The sequence below is a fragment of the Rhinopithecus bieti genome, unplaced genomic scaffold, assembly GCF_001698545.2.
Source record: "Rhinopithecus bieti isolate Rb0 unplaced genomic scaffold, ASM169854v2 scaffold_6904, whole genome shotgun sequence".
NCBI classification, from domain to species: Eukaryota; Metazoa; Chordata; class Mammalia; order Primates; family Cercopithecidae; genus Rhinopithecus; species Rhinopithecus bieti.
The window spans coordinates 395,455-417,577 of NW_016805192.1; the positions used below are offsets into that span (position 1 = coordinate 395,455).

The window sequence follows — 22,123 nt, forward strand, 5'->3', positions numbered from 1 at the left end:
ATAATAAATAGAAAGAAATGTAGAAGAGATTCAAATAAAAAACAGGTATGTGAACTAGATGGCTAAGATCCTTTGCAATACTGAGCTGCTGTGATTCCTTTGATGATCTCTGATAGAATCTGGTAGTTTTGTAGAGTAAGCTTTGAAATAAATATTCCAGGATAGAAAGGAAGAAGAGTAAAGGCAAGGAAAATAATAAACAGGTTACTGCTGTAGTGCAAGGGTAACTGACTAAAGCAATGAAAAAGAAAAAAGCAAATGATTTAAAAAATGCAGAAAAAAATTTAGGAGTATTCAATAATAAATTTGACAAATGCATGAAAACAAAGAAAAGGGGATAGATGAATCATGACTCCACAGACCTAAAAAAAGGTAACTGGGAAGGGATAACTACTTGTGGAACAAGAAAGAATGTAACAAAGTTTTAAACATTTCAAGAATTCATTTCAGTAAAATTCTTATGGGGATGGTGAAAGCATCTGAAGATATATGGTAAAGGTCATCTAAAAATGATCACTAAATGCTTGGATAAAAGAAATTAATAAATTTAACGAAATACTGTCTTTCGGAAATGGGATTATTAGACCTCCTCTTTTACAGATCTGGGCTTGTGGACTGAGGGAAGAGGAAGGCAAAGGAAGTGTAGGAAGGAATAAAGGGCTCTATGCCATGTGTTTGTAGTTAGGCAAGATCACCTGCATGTTTGTGCATTTTATTTTACTTTACTGTGCACACAGTGTATACACATGGTCCCCGACTTAGACTGGTTTGACTTAACAATTTATTTTACTTTCTGATGGTATAAAAGCAATATGCATTTGGTAATGCTCTTCGATTTATAATCAGTTACAACAAGATAAACCCATAGTCAACAGAAAATATGTAAGTCAAAAATGCACTCTCAACTTAGGATATTTTCAACTTATGATGGGTTTGCTGAGACATAACCCATTGAGGGTTATCTGTACAATGGACAAGCAAGTTCTAATTTTACATCTTGTTGTCTAGATGATAAAGAGGTTGCTAATGTTTGACAAAAGAGATGATGAACTAAATCATCTTACATACTTTTCTTGTATGCCCGAAAACTTCACAGGTAAGACTATCTTCTGAACACAACTTTTGGAATGCTGATGTTGTCCATTGGGCTGATAATGATAAGAAGGAAGTGAGAAGGGGAAGTGTACTTGGCTATAATGTTCATATTTAGAAGATACTTTCAGATTATAGCCTTTGTTATATGCACACAATTTAATCAATGCTATCACTACACAATAGACATTTGAAACATGTAGTCTTCACAAAATAACATATTTTAAATAAGTTTATGTCAATTAACAGGAATGACTGTCTTTAGAATGGAACTGTTAAACTTTATCTCTTTGAGCTACATATTGTTTGCTCACTGGGTGGTAAAGGAGGTGGGAGAGACAGGAAGTGACAGGAAGAGTTCTGTGCCAGTGTGTTTTGAGATAAATGCAGATTATCTACTTGTTGTTCTGCAAGTGCATGTACTTATTATTGTTGTGTATGTAAAGGACAAACAAGGCCCCAATGCTGAGAGGTGCCCAAAGTATGCTGAAAGTTGAAGCAGTAAAATGATTCTTTGATAAATGTCCTTTTGTTAGAGTTTTCAGGAAGACTCGTTGTCTGGGAGTGACTTGTTAACCCATCTCGTAGAGCTATACACATTTCTGTACTTATTCATTGAGCTGGAGAAGGAAGAAGAAAGGCAAAAGGAAGGTTCTTTGCAAGTATGTTCATATCTAGAGGATAGTTTCATATTGTAGCCACAGTTCTAGAAGTGATTTTTTGGTAAAGTGCCTGTGTTTTATCAGTCCTTACTTTCTAGATGTTATGAGGTGACAATGCATAAAAGTAGAGCTAGCAAATTAACTAATTAGTAAATTAATTTCATCAGAAAAGAAGCATCTTGGAAATGGCAATGTTAAACCACCTATGAGCAGTATATATCAGTACGTACTAGATTGCTAAGGAAGGGGCAGAAAGGTAAGGGAAGAGATATATAGAGAGAGATATGTCCATATTTACGATCTGATTATATTCACTGACATATGTATGCTTTTTTCTTGGTATACTTTGTGAATATGACATGAATTGTTAAATAATTAAGTAGAAACATCACTTCTGCTAATACAGTGCAGATCTCATACTGAACTGTCTAAGAAGCCTTATACTTACTTGACTGCTTTATGTCTCATTTTATATTGGGCATTAAGTGAACACAGTATTTAACTATAAACCTGCCAATATGCATTTCCAGAGATCTGTTGCCATTTTGTCTTTTAAGATATTTTTGTCCCCACAAAAGGTAAGAAAATGTATTGTGAGTATTTACCAATGTCTGAGTCCCAAAGCCCTGAATATTTTGATACTTAAGTACTCATGATATGCAAGAAAGCATGGCACATACTATATAAGTGTAATCATGTAAAAAGGTATACTCAGTTATGTATATATGTATACACACACAAGGACTGGAAAGATACATCAGAATATAAACTGTTTCTGCTATGGATGACTTTTTAGTTACTTGCCTATTGTGTTTTTCAGTTTTCTATAATGAACATATTAACCTCTAAAGGTTGAAAATATAAATGTTATATTAAAAGAAACAAATAAACAAAAAATGCATATAAGATCCAAGAAGTTACAGATTAAGGCCAGAATTGCAGATATGGGAAGGGCTGTACTACATGTTTTAATATGTTATCTTATGTAATCGATGATAAAACTATGAAAGAGGGTATTATTTTTACCCTCTTTTTAGGGAAGAGGTACTGAGGCTTACAGTGGTAAAGTGACCTTCCCCTGGTAAGGAGAAGACACATCTGGTAAGTGGCAGACTTGGAATTTGAGTATCAATTGGCCTGACAAAACTAAAACCCCAAGAGAGCTCAGCTATTGACAGTGCTGTGTCTCAGCTTTGGGCCTGACACTCACATTCAGTGTACTTGAGAGACAGCCTGGAAATCTGTATTTTTTTTTAACATTAAAAATTCTGGGCCGGGGGCAGTGGCTCATGCCTGTAATACCAGCACTTTGGGAGGCCGAGGTGGGTGGATCGCTTGAGGTCAGGAGTTCAAGACCAGCTTGGCTAACATGGTGAAACCCTGTCTCTACTAAAAATATAAAAATTAGCCAGGCATGGTGGTGTGTGCCTGTAATCCCAACTACTCAGGAGGCTGAGGCACAAGAATTGCTTGAATCCGGGAGGCATAGGGTGCAGTCAGCCGAGATCGCACCACTGTACTCCAGCCTGGGTAACAGAGCAAAACCTAAAAAAAAAAAAAAATTCTGATACACACCAAAGACTGAGAACCACTGTGTTACTGAATAGGAAAGACCCCACCTTGCCAAAACAAAATCAAACTGAAGAAATGTGGTGAGCTCTTCAAAGTGAGAACAAACAATGCTCAATAGAAGGCTAGGCTCTGCTGTTACATACTGGGGAACAAGTATCACTCTCAACTTCCACAGATATGTACTGAGTCTCTATTATATACCCAAGAACTATGCTAAGCCAAGTTCTTTCAGGAGATGAGTAAGATAACCTCTGTAACAAACAGCTCAATATTAAAAATCAAAGATACAACTATACAGAACGGACATTTAAAAAGGGCTATGAGAAGCCAAAAAGTAAAACAATGACTTCTATTAGGAGGATGTAAGTGTGACAGATCTTCCAAAGGCAATCAAGCTGAAACTGGAAGCAGATACAAGGCACCTTCCCTGCAGAACCTATGTACAGACCTTTATATTTCACGGAAACGACACTCATAAGGTGACTATTCTGAAAAAGCTTCTATTTCTAGTCCATCTTTCCATTTTTATAATGAGGAAACTAAGACCCAAAAGTCACAGTCATTCAATGACAAATCCAAAACTAGACTCCAAGTCTCTTGAAACCTTGTCTATTAGTTTCTCATGAAGCCATTGTATTTTTTATATTTCTATTTCTCTTCCAGAGTACCTGCTTAGTGAGCGCTTTGATCTCCCTAACATTTGACTTTTCAAAAAGGAAGTCTAAATTTGGCAGTGCATGTCAAAACGTTTACACTTGTGAATGCTTTTGATTCAGCAATTCTACTTCTAGGAATGTATCTTAAAGAAATATGAATGTGTAGAAATATTTAGTTTCTAAGGTGCTTGTTATACACAGTGCATAACAGTAAAACTGAATACAATTTACATGTCTAACTAGAGGGGATTGATGAAATAAACCACAGCATTATCATTCTACAAAATAATGTTATAGAAGAATATTTAAGAAAAACTGTTAACTCACTGAGTGGGGAGAAAACCAGTTATAAAACAACAAAATGCTCTTTTTTTTTTTTTTTTGGCTCTATGTATATACAGCAAAAACTAGCTGGATGATATACTCCAAAATATTAATGGTACTTTTCAGGGTTTTTTTTTTTTTTCACCGATTGTTTTATTCTTTTTATTCATCTACATTTTTGAAATTTTCTATAATAAACATGCATTACTATGACTATAAGAACTAATAAAAGTTTTTTTCATAAACATAGATCTAAGAGTCCCTCTAAAACCTGTGGAGATGACCAGGTGAAAACAAAGATATTTTCTTGGATCTCTGGGGCCCACTGGGGAAGCTGCAATAATTTAAAGGCAGTAAGGGGCTTTCTGAATCTAATTCACGCTCCAGAAAACAGTGAAGCTTATTTTGGAGACTGGGAAGTATAGTTTCATATCCAAGTTATGAAATCCAGAATTAAAAAGCCCAACAAGAAATCAAACTGTTTTAAGTGGCTGAATCATGAAGCCTAAAGGGCACTAGACTAGGCAACCTGGATTCCAGTCCCAGGAGACAAGTAGTGACTTTAGCCTAAGTAAGTTGCCTTATTCTTCTGAGGTCCCAGTGTCCTCATCTACAAAATAAGAATGACACAGGTAAGATCAGCATGTCTCAAACTGGTGTTCCTTGGAAACATAAACAGGTCTGTCCTTATGTAAGTATGTTAAATTTAAGTAAATTTGGTAAATGTTACACTAGATTATTCCTTAGGTCTCTGATACAAATATATAGTTACCTTAGTGCATTTAAATCTGTATCTACAGATACACTGTCTACTTTTGATTTTCTCGTAATAGAGAGGAATACTAGATAATATGAAATAGATGACAATCATCCTAAGAAAAATTCATACCTTGACAGGAGCAACTGAAAACAGAAAGCAAAGGGTTTAATAATAGCAAGAGGGGCAAAAATAGCATTCAAGTAAGATAATAAAAGTCATAAATTTAAACAATGTCTTTCGGTCTGTTTTGTCTCTCCTTCCAAATGATCTTTCTCTTCAAATTCTTTTATGCGTTGCTAAAATATTATAAGTTCAACTCATTCCTTTTTTTAAAAAAAGATTCATTTCTAGATAACATGAAAAAAAAAGGGTTCGATCTTTTGACTGTGGCAATAAACTATCATCTGCCTATCCTTGGGCTGACACAGTCTCCCACCTGGAGCCATTACTACTTATAAGACAAATCCAAATTTTGAAGAGCTGAGTTCTATTTCATTTAGTATCACCTATGGTCATACTGCAATAGCCAGATAAAGATCAGACCACAGAGAATTTGTAACTCATTTAAGTGAGTCTTCCCCATCTCCCTTTCTCTAAGCTGATCACAGCCACAATTGGCTCCCTCAATAGTCACAGAGGAAGCCAAAGTAATCAGGTAACAGATACAAAAGCAAAAAGTAACAACAAAGAGAAGTTTTACAGAAAGAGAAGTCTAGTAACACAGGAAAGTGTAAGGCAAAGGGGTAATTGTGAACCAACATGGAAATGTCCCTGGAATGCACTAATAACCTTCAATGTGAATAATTCTCCTGTGTATATTTGAAATTTGACTGGATATATCTAATGTGTGGATTAGCAGCATACTATTTATAGGTTTATCCTACAGTAACTAGTCATTACGAAAAGGTGCTTAAGTCTTGCTAAGATTTCTCCCTCATGATGGGTTTCTAGATATATTTTAAAATCAAAGCACTTTAAAAAACTTATACCATCGAGGATAAATTCAAGCAAATACCTGAGCAAATAGCACAGACGTTCAAGCTACAGACATGTGCATCTTTATAAGTTTGCAGTCACTCAAGTAAAAATAGGATTTGTAAGAAAAGGATTCAAACTGGTACTTGCTCTGGTAATACAGTAAAAGATACTGTATTAAAGCCAGAGGTGTTGGTGAAGAAGTCAAAGCCACAAATACATCTTTGAATATCTAATACAGTACCCATAATAATTTTCAATGTCTAATTTTGCACTATGAGTAAAATGGTACATGGAAGGGATTTACTGCTGTCTTCTGTAACTTCCTTTACAAACCTGAAATAACACTATGTTAATTCTTTAAAAAGCAAAAAAGTGAAGCCCAAGTTTCTTGCAGGTTCTTTTTTTTAAAAAGTATGAACATACTAAACATATTAAAGGTAGACTGCTCCAAGAAACAAATCATATGGAATTCCAAGGCAAGTCTTATTTGAATCATGGCAGAAGTACTCTCAAATAATAACGTTTCAGTCCTGGGTAGCTTTTTACTAGCATTATTGTTAAGATTCTAATTCTTCCCTTCTTCTGACATCCCATTCTCTATTGTGTCTACCAAGATAGCTGTTGTTTTTCCAAGTTAGTGTATCACATATAAGGAACTGACAAGATTTATAGAGGTGATAGAAAATTTATCAGCTCCTCTCCGATGGAATGTGATAAAAAGTAAATATAAATCAGCCAAAGTATGACTTCACAAATAAAGAAAAAATACTTCTAAGTGTCCCCTTGACTACCTTATCAACAAACACTGTTCAAAATGGGTAATTATAAAACAGCATAGGAGGCAAATCTCAGGTATCAACTATTTTCAACAGCAACAAAATTTAAGATAAGAAGAAAACACATCTTCACATTAGATTAAAGGGATTGGGCTATAAATTTTTACCTTTTACAGAGCTCCAAAAGTGCCTCTTGGCAATATAATCATACCAAATAACTATCATCCATGGAGTGTTTGACAGTCAGCCAGGTACTGTGTTAGAAAACTTATACACACATTAATGTTACCTACCAATAAATAATTTTTCAGGCAAGGATACCAAGGCTCAGGAAGCTTAGTGCCCAGGGCCCTGCTGCATTGAGAAGCCTAGGGCCATACAAGTGAGTAGAAAGGACACGCAATGCCAACTTTGTTCTGGTGTGTGCCTAGGAGCCTTCTTCCTGCTGAGAAAGAGATGCTAACTTACCATGACAGGACTTGTGTGGATGCAGATTTGCTAATACTATTTAACTTTTTAAAAAACAAAATGTTATCTGTGTGTTTTATCACAGAAAAAAAACCCAAGACACACTATTAGGTTGGGAAAAAAAAAAAAAAAAAGTCAGGCACAGTGGCTGATGCCTGTTATCCTAGCATTTTGGGAGGCTGAGGAGGGAGGACTGCTTGAGGCCAGGAGTTCGAGACCAGCCTGGACAACATAGTGAGACCCCAATTCTACACACGCACATGCGTGCACGCGCACACATACACACATACACAAATTAGCTGGGTGTAGTCCCCACTACTTGGCAGGCTGAGGTAGGAGGACTGCTTGAGCCCAGGAGTGCGAGGCTGCAATGGGGTATGATTGCATCACTGCACTCCAGCCTGGGCAACGGAGCAAGATCCTGTCGCAATAAATGAATGAATGAATTGATTATACATTATTATATAAATACTTACAAAAGGGTTTGAAAAATTCATACCAATCTCTTCACAGTGACTACCTCTAAGAGAGGGAGTAAAACTGGAGTGGGTAGAATGAATGGAGATTTCACTTTTTACTCTATCTGTGCTGTTTTATGAGGATGCATTATTTTTATAATGTGTTTCTACTTAAAAATAGAAAATACATGCGTGCATTCATGTGCACACAAACTCACACAGACACAATATTGACCTGATGCCCTTAAATGTGAATACTCCTGTTACAGTGCCCTTACATAAGAATGGCAGTTCCCAATGAAGCAAATGGTAGCTCACAAGTACCCAAAAAAATACTCTTCCCCTTCTTATTTCTGGAGCTTAGTTCCATTTGGGACCAATCCAAGAGGTCTTTCCTAAATTCAGAATCTAAGAGGATCTACATGGATTTAGTAATGAATTATAAACATCATATCTGCTTTGACTTTTAAAAGACATGGTTCAGTCTTGCTCTTTAAATGCATCTGTTGCTTCTCCATGTGGCCTACTTTGCTAATCTGGTTCACAATGTGCTTTATGTTTTACACAGTACTGCTTTGGGATGTGCAAATACAGTGTTATTCCCAAATAGACTGTAAGCGTCATGAGGGCAGGGCTTTGGTCAAACTAAGTGTGCTATTTAATTAATCAAGATTAATCAAGTTCCTGGCATTTATTCATTTCCTGAAAACTTACAAGCCAGACACCATGCTGGGAGGAGAAAATACACCAGTGACCAAAATAAACAAGGCCTATTCCTTACTGAAAGTATATACATTAGGTTTGTGAGGGCAGGGACATGGACGGAGAACTTGGAATACAGACATGTAATAAGCAATTATAATATGCTTATTACATACAAATAAACATACATACAAATATAATAATACGCATTATGTAATAATGCATAAAATAACATGGAGCTATTGGAACACACAGGAGGAAGACTAAAGCCTACTCATTCTAGAAACAGTGAGATCAAAGCTTTGGCCTGAAGAGTGAACAAGAATTGGATGAAAAGATGGTTGGGGGCCGGGCGCGGTGGCTCAAGCCTGTAATCCCAGCACTTTGGGAGGCCGAGACGGGCGGATCACGAGGTCAGGAGATCGAGACCATCCTGGTTAACACAGTGAAACCCCGTCTCTACTAAAAAATACAAAATCTAGCCGGGCGAGGTGGCGGGCACCTGTAGTCCCAGCTACTCGGGAGGCTGAGGCAGGAGAATGGTGTAAACCCGGGAGGCGGAGCTTGCAGTGAGCTGAGATCTGGCCACTGCACTCCAGCCCGGGCAACAGAACGAGACTCCGTCTCAAAAAAAAAAAAAAGAAAAGATGGTTGGGGAAAAAAACACAAAAAAACAACCCTAGGATCCCTAGGATATAGAGGTAAAAGAAAGTAGCATGGCAAATTAGAAGAACTGAAAATAGCACAGGCTGGCTGGAACCCAGAGTACGGGGGAGGGGCACAGGCTGAGAGACGAGGCAGGAAAGTTTGGCAGGGGGCAGATCACACAGGGCTTGTAAACCATGTAAGGAGTTAAGGCGGGCTGCTAAAGAGTTTGAACCAGTGCAGTGACAGGATCAGACTTGCCTTTTTATAAAAATCACTCCAGTTACAGTGTGGAGAATGGATTAGAGAAGGGCAAGGCTGAGGGCTTATGGAGCAATTCAGGCAAGAGATAATGGTGTCCTGAAGGAAGAGTGGCAGGGGGAGGTAGAGAGAACTGGAGGGATTTGAGATAGATTGAGGAGATTGCAGAACTGATGGTCTATTCTGTGGCTTACTGGAAGTGGGGGGTGAGGGAAAGAGAGGAGTTAAAGAAGGTGTCCAGATTTTTGGCTAGAGTATTGTCAGAGATAGAAAACACAGATATAGATGCATGTTTAGAGAGGACTGAGGGGCAACTGAATGCGTTTAATTTCAAGCTTACTATGTGATCATGAAATACTCAACACGTTATGCTGGTACAAATCCAGAGTTCTCAACCGAGACAGAAGTGACATATGCATATTTGAGAGTTAGTAGCATAAAGATACTAATTGAAGCTATGAAACAGATGTGATCAATTTGGGGGAGAATAATTAGAGAAAAATAATAGGTCAAAGACAGACTTCTGAGGAATCCCAACATTTTAAGGGACACAAAAGAGGTTGAAAAGGGACAGCCAGAGAGATAAAAGGAAAACCAGAAACGCTTGGAGTGAGAACAGCCAAGTAAAGAGGGTATTTCAAGCAAGAGTGGTCAACAGTGTGTTTCCTAAACATGTGCAGACTGATTGAAGCTAGGTTTCAATAAATTGAAATGCCAGTAATTCTTCCTCTCTTCAGTTCAGCTTCCAGTTTTCTTTCACGATACTGAAAATATGTGCAATGATATTCTCTACTTTCCCAAAACTACGTTCTCCTGATTTCCTTATTTCCAACATTTTCTCACAAGACCTGAGTCTCACCTCCAATTCTGTCACCCGCAATCACTATCGCCAAATTCTGCCAGTTTCATGTCTGCAATTTTTTCATGTATTTGCTTCCTATTCCATTCCTGCTGCCTTCACCCCAATCCAGATTCTAAGTACCACGCATTGGACAGCAATAGTCCACTGGTCTCTAAGACTATTCGCCTCACCTCTTCTCTAAGGCATCTGTTCAAAAATTTCATTCATTTTGCAAATATTTACATAGCCCAGTGCTTCTCAAACTATTTATGCTAAGGTCCAGTTGTATTTTTTTTTTCCTTTTAAATTTCCAATCCATTGCAGACCAACATTTTTGTAAAATATAATTTTTAAAAAATTGTGGTAATGTCAAATTGCTATAAACATTTCAATTGCTTACTCTTAATTTCCAATATTTATCTTACTGTGGACTGGTAACAGTGGTTTATGGTCTAACAATGACCTGCAACCGACATCCCAACACCCCTGATGTTGATAATACATGGATAAGAAGACATTACAGTTGTGCCTTCAAAGGCCTTTGAGCAATGGTTCTCAACACAGGACAGTTTCATCACATTTTTAAAAATCATCATTGGGGCTCGGAGTGGTGAGGAAAGGAAGTGCTGACATCAAGTAGAGGCCAGAGAATGCCGCTTAACATCCTATGATGCACAGGTCAGGCGCCCTACAACAAAGAATTATCCAGCCTAAAATGTCAATAGTGCCAAGGTTGAGAAACTCTGCCTTAGGAGTCTAATGCAAATGAATAATTACATTAAGAACACAGCTGGATCTAAGTATATACAAGGTACAGGGAAACACAGGAGAAGCACCTGAGTCTGTCTGGAAGGTTAAACAGGGACAGTACTTAAAAGAGTCCTCATCTCCTCACAGATTTCCACAACCCAACCCAAAATGAACTTTTTAATCTTATTTCCTGTTTCTTCCAAACAACAGCTCTGCTAGACTGGTCTAAGTCATGAAGTCTACACTGTGTTTAGTCTGTCACTCTTCCCAGGATATGGACAACCATCCTCTTCTCTCCTCCTATCCAAAACCACTCAGCATTTAAGGTCTTACTCAAGCTCTGCCTCTTCCATGAAGTCTTCTTGATGTGATTCCCTTTCAATTCCTATAGGGCTTATCAATTGTACTGCTCATCTGGCACTTAATCAAATACTGGCCTTTGATATCACTTGTTATGTTGCTTAATTTTTAAATGATTATTTAATTTTAACATTTATGTTCCATCTCCAGATTGACAGTTTAAGACAATTTCTCTGACACACGCATACCAGTTCCTTCCTTCCTGTATTCTGCTATAACACGTGGCAAAAAACACATGAAAAAAGTGGCATTGAGGTATTAAGCATTACAGCCCACCACCAAATCTTCATGTCTCTTGTGCTCATGACAATTTGGACACATTGGATTACTAGAAAAGTTAGTTATTTACAATGCAAAGGACACCCAGTCCCCAGACCAAATAATTATCCAGCCCAAAATCTCAATGGTGCCATGGCTGGCCCTTGGCTAGAACAAAGGCTGCCTCAATGATTGCTTCAAAGGTCCCCCAAAAAGTGAAGCTAGAAAGCCTATTTAAATGGTTTTACACGATGGGCTTTCGTGGGAGAATAATATGTAATGGTTAAGGATATGAAGTCTGGGACTCGACTGCCTGGGTTCAAATCTGACTCTACTACTTACTAGCTGTGTGTCTTGGACCCGTTACTTCACCTTTTTGAGACACAGATTCCTGCTCCATAATACGGAGACAATACAGTGTCTACTTCTGAAGGTTGTTGTGAGGACTAATAAACACAATAATAAATAAAGCACATAGAACAGAGTCTGGCTAGTATTAGCCACCACCCTCATTATAATCACCAACCTACATACGGGAGTAAAGCAGGAGAAAACACCAACCGTTTCACTTCCAGGGTCACGTGAATTAGATTCCTCAAGAGAATGGTTTTTGAAGGCTGAAAACAAATTCACGCCCAGTTCCTCAAATGTCAGAAGCTCTGCTCTCCCTCAGCTCACTCTGCTCCCACTCTTTCTTCTTTAATGCTGCCTTGGCTGCCTAAAGGCCTGGATGCAAATGTTCTCATGTTTGAAGGGCAGACTACTTACACCATTATTATAATGCAGAATATTCTGGGGGAAAGCAGTTTGTTATATATGGAGAAACTATTTTTCTCTTCTTGACCAAATAGGATAGGTGTTCTGCCTACCCTCTAAGGGGCTGCCAGCAAAGCCCTTGGAATCCGGGCCTTTTACCCTGCACTCTCCTCCTCCACAGAAAACTTCATGAAGGGGGAAGGATGTACCTGCTTCCTGCTGACTTTCCGTGCTGACAGTAGAGCCACCCCAAGAAACATACTGTGATATTATCTTTTATTTGTTGGCTTTTAAAATCACACATTAGAAATATAATATCACAATAAAACATTCAGACATAAAGGTAAAATCGAGTAAAAGAACAAAACTTTCCCTGTATTCCTCATCTTAGCCTCCCCTCCGCGGAAGGTAACACTTTTAAAATTTTTTAATTAAATTTTAAATTAAAAAAAAAAGAGGCCGGGCGCGGTGGCTTAAGCCTGTAATCCCAGCACTTTGGGAGGCCGAGACGGGCGGATCACGAGGTCAGGAGATTGAGACCATCCTGGCTAACACGGTGAAACCCCGTCTCTACTAAAAATACAAAAACTAGCCGGGCGAGGTGGCGGGCGCCTGTAGTCCCAGCTACTCGGGAGGCTGAGGCAGGAGAATGGCGTAAACCCGGGAGGCGGAGCTTGCAGTGAGCTGAGATCCGGCCACTGCACTCCAGTCCGGGCGACAGAGCGAGACTCCGCCTCAAAAAAAAAAACAAAACAAAAAACAAACAAACAAACAAAATAAATAAATAAATAAATGAGACGAGGTCTCACTATGCTGCCCAGACTGGTCTTGACCTCCTGAGCTCAAGTGATCCTCCCATCTCAGCCTCTCAAAGTGCTAGGATTACAGGTGTGAGCTACCACATTCAGCCGTAAACATTTTTTTCAATGTAATGTGTGTCCTTAGAGATTTTTAGAATGCATTTGCTTTTATATATTTTTTATTAACACAAACATGTCTCTACATTTGGAGCTATATCATTTTAAGATTGGCTTTAACCAGTTTCTTACCGGTGGGCACTCAGGTTAACACTCAGACCTCAACTCTGCAGTGACCCAACTGTTGATCTGTAAGTAACTCAACTGTAGTTGCCAGGAAATCTAATCCATTTGGCAACTCTGTAGATAGCACTGCCTCTCCAAAAGATTTGTTTCTGAAAGTCTGCCTATAAATGCAAATGCCAGGTGAATTTACATATAGTTTGACTTTCAGATATAAGCACAACCACTGTTCAAATGTACATTTAACTAAAATATTGAAAACCAATGGAAAAATTAATTCAAGGTTAAAAAAACTACAATTTATATAAAGTTAGCTAAAGTATTTTTTAGGGTCTATGCTTTGTCTCTAAATCCTGCTCTAGAGATTTTGGAAATTACATGGTCTTAAGTCATTTTATTCTTCCAATTAAAAAAAAATCTTTATAAATTTCCTGACCTGAAGTTTTCAGTAAATTATTACATTCCTCATATCCAGGTATCATCTATAAATACTTAGTGGAGAACAGGAAGGGAGAAATTTTGCATCTCTAACTAGTGAGCAACTGCTGTCTTTTCCTCTGCTAATAAATTACAGGCAGACTTGAACAGATGTCAGGTTGGCATTCAAAACCTAAAATATAGCTGAAAAGCAAGTTATGACTAATACAAGAAAAAAAGATGAATGTCAGAAAGCTTCATTTTTTTTTTCTTTTTTTCAAATTTCAGATAAGCTCTTTAGCCTTAGGGTTCCTTTTACAGAGCCCTGGAGTTCGGCAAGATGTCTTAACCCCCATTTAAAATGCAATCTCTCCTCATGAGTGGGGGTGTGAAAATGCATTTTAAGAGTGTCAGTGTTTATGTTAATCTTAGCAAGAACTCCCTCTCTCCCAAATATGGCATGCACAAAACCTTAGTGCCCTTTCTTCCACTATGTTTTATTTGCACTGTTTTTAGCATGTGAAAGATGTCTGTGTGATCGAAAGGTTCCTTATCTTCTCAGCAGTTCTATTTCATAGAGTAACTGCAATTTCACTTATGATATCAGAAAAGAGCTGCTTTCCTCTTGAATTTCAAAAGAAACCTTAAAAATACTATTGAAAATGGGCTTACAGAGGGAGACACTGGGGAAAGGAGACCGAAAAGAACACAGTGTCAGTTTCAAAGAATGGGGGCACAAGACCATAACAAGTGGCTTTCCTCCCCACTAGGTGGCCTGAACATCTACACCCCACAGATCCACTGAAAGACAGTGTGAGACTGAGATCTTCCCTTTTTACATCCTTTTCCTTCTAGGTCTTTCCTTGGGTAGATGTGAACCTATTACCATGATTACATTAAGAGACGCTGACTAATTCTTTAACAATTATTCCACTGTTCATTGAAAACGATGTGTTTTTTTTGCTTTGACATTTATAATTTAGAGAGAATTGCCAGGGATGCTGAAAAATGAAGTTTCTTTGCAGAAACTCTATCTTTGCTAACAAAAAAGCTACAGTGAGAACTGAGGTAATCGATCATTTATTTATCCTGAACACTGTCCACAAAACTGCATACAGGGGAATAAGTGTGGTAAATGTCCCAACACAAGTATTTAGTATCTATTCAGTTAACACCTGAATATGCTGAAAGACAGCAATCAGCTGTTGAATTTATTCACCTATACTTCCAGATACTAGCTTTGATGTTCACATTTCTACCCTGGGACTCAAAAGTGGCTTCTATTAGCCCATAAAGTTATGGATTTAAGGTAATTCTTAATTAAAAATCTGTTTTGTGGGTGGTTGGAGGGCATTCTAACTAAATACCTATTTGGTATTTACTAAGTGCAAGGTATAGGTTTAGTTTTCTTTGCTGGTTGCTCTCATATACTTCCAAGGAAGGGCTGCCCCACTTGGGTTTGGGTGAGCTCAACTACTTCAGACAAGGGGGAAACTCAACAGTTACTCTGATTAAAACAATAACAAAAACAAAAGTCTAAATTGATATTCCCCTAAATAATCCCTTTTCCTTTATCCCTCAGTCTAGAGAGCTTTATGTGACTTCCTTTCTACTTTAAGGGTTTCCTTGATTTTAATTCTACAAAAATATAACAAAAGTACAAAAGCAGAAAGGTATACACCATCTATTTGAAAGACTTTCAAGAGAGAAACTAACAGATTGGAAACTCCATGACAGTTATTTTCATGTATATTACCTCATCAGTTCCCTAATTTTACTGCATAATTGTGTGCCTCTGGTTAAGTCCTTTAGTCCTCCTATATCTCATCAGCAACATTCTGCTCGTAGCTAAACTATATTTTCAATTTTGAAAAGGCAACATGAAGTTTTATAAACAAAAAGAAAGAACTCTGTTATCTAGAAGCATAATTATCAGTCTGATGAACACAATGACAGAAGAGAATATTCTAAATTTATCACTTTGTAAATTTGAAAATTGATATATAGGCAAAAAATCCACTAGTTAAGATTCCTGTTTACAAAGTAGACATAACTTAAGACTCCATGGTAAAGACAATAATTTGGTCTCAAGCCAAAAGTAAAGTTTTCTGCTTGAAACAAAAAAGCCCCATAACCTACATAAATTATTCTTTTCTAATCTTTTTTAAAAATTAGAACTGATTTAACCAGTCATACTCAGTGTCCAGCTGAATCTCCAAACCAAATAGATCTGTCCATTTAGTTAACAAAAAGGGGAAAAAATCAATTTGTTTCCATCTGACATGTTAAAAAAACACAGAATATGCATAAAAGAATTTGTATAATTTTATTTATAATTCTGTTAAAATGTAACCATTTTTATTTATGTACTTTACCAAGTCTAATGAGAAGCCTTATAACCACATTGTAATGGAGTGTAAGAAACGATTTTACTATATAATTCCCCCAAAATTCAAAGGAAAATAGAAAATAATGGGCAGGGAATGATACGTTGTCGGTCATGCATTACAAGAGAATTATTCTTAGCCATTTAACGATTAAAAAAAAAAAGAGGGAGGCCTTTATTTTTTTTTTTTTTTTTAGATACCCAGAAACTTCATCCAGAATAAAAAAAAAAAGTTTTTCAATTCAGCTCAAAACCAGGGCAGCTTTATACTAGTTTTGTCTTTTCAATGAAATTCGTAACACATGCGTCCTGATGGCAAAAGCCATAAAGAGAAAAAAAAATTACTTTTCCAAAAGGATAGAACTCATTTTTTGTCTGATTAGTGTAAAATATTAGAAAATAAATCCATAAAAAAGGTTCTGGACAGTGGCACTCACAAAATTCAAATCCATAGTGCTTAGTCAAAAGCACACCAAAACAACAAAATCACACTACTGTAATTCAACTCATTTCAATACGGATATCAGAAACAGATGAAATTCACTAACAAATTCCAAATCTGTTCTGATTTAATTTAAAACTCTCCAACAGCTGGCAAGGTCACAAACTGACCAACATGAGTCCAACTCCTTTACGCATTATCTACCCAACGCATACTGACGTTGCGAGTAGCTTCAAGTGCAGGATCTAGATAATTCACAAACAGCAAACTAGTATCTGAATAACTGTATCTTCAATAGCTTCCAAATGGTGAGAAAACATTTATAATTAAAAGAGATGGCTCACTACCAATGCAGTTATTTTTCTACCTGTTGGCTACACAGTATAAATGTTCAAAGAAACAGAATCATTAGACTCTTTCTGCACTAGATCTCAGTTCTGAAAACTAGTAAAAACATTCTACAAGAATGACTTAGAACATTTGGAATCATGTTTTTATCCCTGCTTTTACCCAAAATACACTTAACAATATTTTCATGTCTTGATGAAAAAATACAAATTAACAAGATAGTGAACTACCACATTTTAAAATATTTTCCCAATTAAAATTCTGCTTTTAATGGACGTGGCCTTTGTATCTTTGAGATAAAAAGTATGCTGTTGCCATTTCAAGGTGTATAAAACTCAGGTGATGAGGGTCTCTGTCATTTTCTCTTAATCCAATTCCAAGCTCGACCTTTACCCAGTGAACAGGTGTGTGCCGTGCCTCTAATTTATCAGAGTGACTGACCAGACAGAAAGGCTACCAACAATAGAAGGCTAATACAATCCAAGCACTTAGTGCCTAGAAAGCAGCTCTTATCCCCACCATAATAAATGCACTTTTATCTTCCAGTAGCAACTTAAAGATAAAGAATGATGGGGATGAGGGGAGTAATATATTCATATTCCTTCCATTTTTTTTTTGGATGCTGTTTTTACATTAATAGTCTGCCAGAAGCTGGTATGTTATACATTCCTTTCTCAGATATTCTGTTGCTCACATTCCAATCCAACGAATGATATGAATATGAAAACAGTCATGACAGCATTTCCACTGGGCAAATAAAGTCACTTCACACAGATAAATTAAATCAACCTTCAAGAAGAAAGTGATAAACGAACAGTGCACTTCTTTGTGTGCAATATAGAAACTCCAATGTATATCCAGCATTTGTCTTTTTGGATCAAACTTATTTTAATTTAAAAACATGCCAGGCATCCATTTATTAGGTGTGAAGATGTACTAACTGGCTAATGCGACAGCACAATAAAAAGGAACGGCAGCTAATGTTAGAACAATGCACACAGTCTAATAGATCATTATTATTCAGCAGGGTAAATCTGACCCATAGTGATCTTTAGAGGCAGGTGAACTTTCTAAACATGCCCTATAGAAAAACATTCTTACAGAAATAAATAAACAAAATGGAGTCACTACTAGTATTACTACTGTCAGGGGAAATTTCTAAATATGCCCCATAGAAAAGCATTCTTCAATAAATAAATAACAAAATGGAGCCACCACAAGTCTTACTTCTATGATTTCCCCATAAAATTAAAATGTAATTTTAAAAGTTCTAGTATTATATAAGTTTTTCAGAAAAGTTATCTGTTCATTTTAAAGAAAAGACAAAATACTTTAATGGGTCTGAAAAGTAATTTCAAAACTATTGAAAAGAGATTCTTCATTGCATTAATTTTTTTAATAATACAAGACTTTATAACATTTTCCTTTTTAAACTTACCCATCTGCTCCACAATCTCTGGAGGAAATACTCGGGAAGCAAATGCTCGTCGGAAAATATCGGAAAATTCCTTGTCTAGACCTCCTATTCCCATCTTTTCAAAGTTCCAGTCAGGATTGATAATTGATTGGCGATTTTCCTTGGTTTTAGCTTTGCCTATGTCAAACGAATATTATCAAATGTGAAACAAGGACTTTATCACTAAGTCTAAAAAGACAGAACTCCCTGAGCATCCTAAATGAGTAAAGAAAAGCTACCATTACATATACAAAAATGAACAATGTAATCTTAGCTGATTTTACAGTCAGAAGGGTAGGTTTTGCTATGCTATCTACTTTGTCTGATCCCCACATATGGTAACACGCTGTCAAAATGACTAGCTAAACTTATGCTGTAGTCTATTTCTATCAGTCCATAAAACTTGGTTTTATTAACCTTCAATCTAACCAAATTAACTAACTTGATCAGAAGAAACACCATGTGCATATCTGATGAAGACAACATTAGCTGGCAGAAATGCAACTGAAATCCCGCAGTCGCTGAAGTCTCCTAACTCAAGTGTATTTTAAAATACTTATATTTATCGAGATTATGCTTATACAGGTAATTGGGCATATAATCCCTTAGCCTAAGGAGATGCACTAAACAAGTTTGATGTCTTTTTGCTTTCTCTTCACTTGCACACAAAAGTCTGAAATCATCCTAAAGCCTTCAGTGATTACAAAACTCATGTTTAAAATTCTCTCACAGGACAAAATTATCTGACTTAAATGTCAGAGTGCCACCTAAAGTAACTTAAGAGAACCACATTTACTATTTCAAACAAAGAATAAATTAAGTACCTTAGTATGCTCTATTATAAACAAAAAGTAAAGTAATGATATAGTTTTATAAAACCAGGGAAGAAAATGTCACATTAAAGTTTATCCTAAGAAATGCTAAATATTTGAGGCGACATGTTAATTAGCCTGATTTGATCATTCTACAATGTATACATGTATTTAAACATTAAATTGTACCCTATAAATATATACAATTATTATTTGCCAATTAAAAATAAAGTAACACTTTTAAAAGTTTGTACTAGATGATAATTCTATGGTTAGAGATTTGAGGTCTTAATATTTCCTTTGGAAAGTTATCAAAATATTTTTTCTTACACTCTACTGCCCTCTTGTGGGCAAAATTTACTCCATGCCAATTACACAATTTTTTCCCCACAGATTATTTAGAAATACCTATTTTGTATCAAAGTTATGCAGCTCCCTTGGGATAGCTTAACAAAAGGTACACAAAAATAAAATACAAAGAAATCGCTTCATAAATGTACTGGATAAATAATAGGAAAATACATTCTACATCCATAAAATGACATACAGGCATTAAAAATCATGTTATAGATGTATATTTAAGATGTTTGAAACAAAACAAGCAAATTACAAAACTACAAAAAAGCAAATTACAAAACTATGAAAACAGAACCGAACTTCAGAGCGTGTAAATTGTTTTCGAGTGCCTAACCATATTTTATAAATAAAGTATTTTATAATTAACAAAAAACAGTAAGGGGGAATGGTAATGTGCAGACCAGGAAATAAAGGCCACACACTCGAAGACTCTTAAGTGACCGTAGACATGATGGTGTGCAACCAATGAAAACCCTCTCCTCTCTAGTGGGGTAGATATCAACATAGTTAAATCAACCAAAAATAAGAATTACTGCCCAGTTAATGGCACTTTATTCTGGTGAGTTACTATTCTCAGAGAACAAGCTGCATTGTTTTAATATGACAAAAGTTGCACTAGACTACAAGAGTAGGACTGAACCATGAATCTGCTGGGAAGACTTGACCTGCACATTCATCACTGAATCACTAAAAGAAATGATGATGCTATCTCATTTAACACAAAACCAAGTGAGGGGTGTTCTACAAAATAACTGACCAGTTCTCAAAGTCATAAAAGACAAAGTCTGAGGAACTGTCAGTGACTGAAGAAAACTCAAAACACAGAACAACTAAATGCAATATGGGATCCTAAATTAGATCTTGGAACAGAAAAGGACACAATGGAAAAACTGGTGAAATCTCAATAAAATCTGTAATTTAGTTAGCGGAAATGAAACCATGTTCATTTCTTACCATTGTATTTTTGACAATGTCAAGTAAGACATTAACATCAGGGTATAAGCTGGTAAAGGGCATACAGAAATTCTCTGAGCTATTACTGCAAATTTTCTGTAAGCCTAAAATTATCTCAAAATTAAAAGTTAAAAAATTAATTTGTTTCTTATTTTAGTGCTATTTCTAGGAAATTAAAAATTACCCATGTGGCTCGCATTCTGTTTCTATTGGACAAAGCTGATCCAGATGAATGTTTCAAACTTTTTCATCAGCAAACCTGACCTACAGGAAATATCCTATGCTTCTGTGATAAACTCTCTCAAGACAGATGCTCCTCCTTCCTTTACCCCTTTTGGAAATCACTGTAGTTGAGTTACATATAGAAACAGGCCCACTTCATTTCAAATCTTCTAAAAACTGTAAATCTTACCAATAAGATTAAGTGATGAATTTTCTGCTTTTTCAAATGCAACTTGACTGTTTCCAACAACCAATCCTACTTCAATCTGTATAGAAAGACGATAATTAGGAGTCTAATAGCAAACTTCCGAACTTCTCAAAGCAAGGCCAAAAGTGAGGGGGAAATGAGATCTCTCCAGGCAAAGCAAACCTTCTAGACTATCATCTGAGCTACTTTTACTTTACTCATAACTTTCTTCTACAATTCTTATATGCCTCATTTCCATGCCTATATCTTTCCAATAATGCGTTTCTTACTATTTACAATAAATATCTGCATTCAAGCAAATTATATGTACATATATGTCTACATTTTACATTACTATTAGGTCTGCAAATAAGTACATTTTAAGTTATATTTTAATAACAATGCTGGCTATGAAAGCAATTTTTCCCCCTACTATCTTAAAAGGGTACACAATATGAAAAAAATCACTAAGCAACAGACAGGAAAATTATAATCAATCTGCACAAATTACATTGTAGGATGATCTAGTAAAGATGATCAGAAATAAAACCTACCTTCTGCCTTTTCCCTGTTGCAGGCTCTCCCTTCAGGATGCTAGGATCCATGGCTTCAATATCCTTCACCAGTAAGCCAAAAAGCTTTTCATTGAAGCTAAAGACAAGCTATGTAGAAAAGAGTTAAAGGAGAAAAATCACTTCATAATATAATGGTTTCTTAGATCATCACCAATGTTTTTCAAATGCAGAAAACCAGTTTTCTCTTATATACGCCTCTCCAATCTGCTCCTCAAGCACACTCATAGCCAATGAAGAAAAGGGAATTAGCACTTATGATCAGTGTTTACAAAATGACTACAAAACTCAAGTTTAAAATTTATTTCATGTGGATAAAAAATATCTAATTTAAATGTCAGAGTGCCACCTAAAGTAATTCAAGAGTACCACATTTACTATTTCTAACAAAGAGTAAAGTATCTTAGTATTTAATTCAAACGCTACAGGTAGTTATATAATATTCACAAACACTCTTGGAAGCAGAAACTATGACTCCGTTTTACTAGTGAGGAAGCTGAGATACAGAAAGAGGCTACGCAACAAGGCTCAGAGTCACAGTAAATGAGAACACCAGGAGTCAAACCTGGGTCTGTGACTCTACAATTCATGCTTTCCTATCACCAGTACAA

At 36.4% G+C, this 22,123-nt stretch overlaps 1 protein-coding gene across 7 annotated transcripts in view; it reads right to left on the minus strand.

The window, feature by feature from the left end:
* Positions 1 to 22,123, minus strand: part of NSF (N-ethylmaleimide sensitive factor, vesicle fusing ATPase) — a 171,584-nt gene that overhangs the window by 102,255 nt on the left and 47,206 nt on the right. For all 7 annotated transcript variants that reach the window (XM_017871607.1, XM_017871611.1, XM_017871606.1 and 4 more), the window contains 3 exons: positions 21,495 to 21,602; positions 20,944 to 21,019; positions 18,391 to 18,546 (listed from right to left, as the gene is read on the minus strand). In XM_017871607.1, the coding sequence (XP_017727096.1) occupies positions 18,391 to 18,546; positions 20,944 to 21,019; positions 21,495 to 21,602 (340 nt within the window). The remainder of the gene's footprint in view (positions 1 to 18,390; positions 18,547 to 20,943; positions 21,020 to 21,494; positions 21,603 to 22,123) is intronic.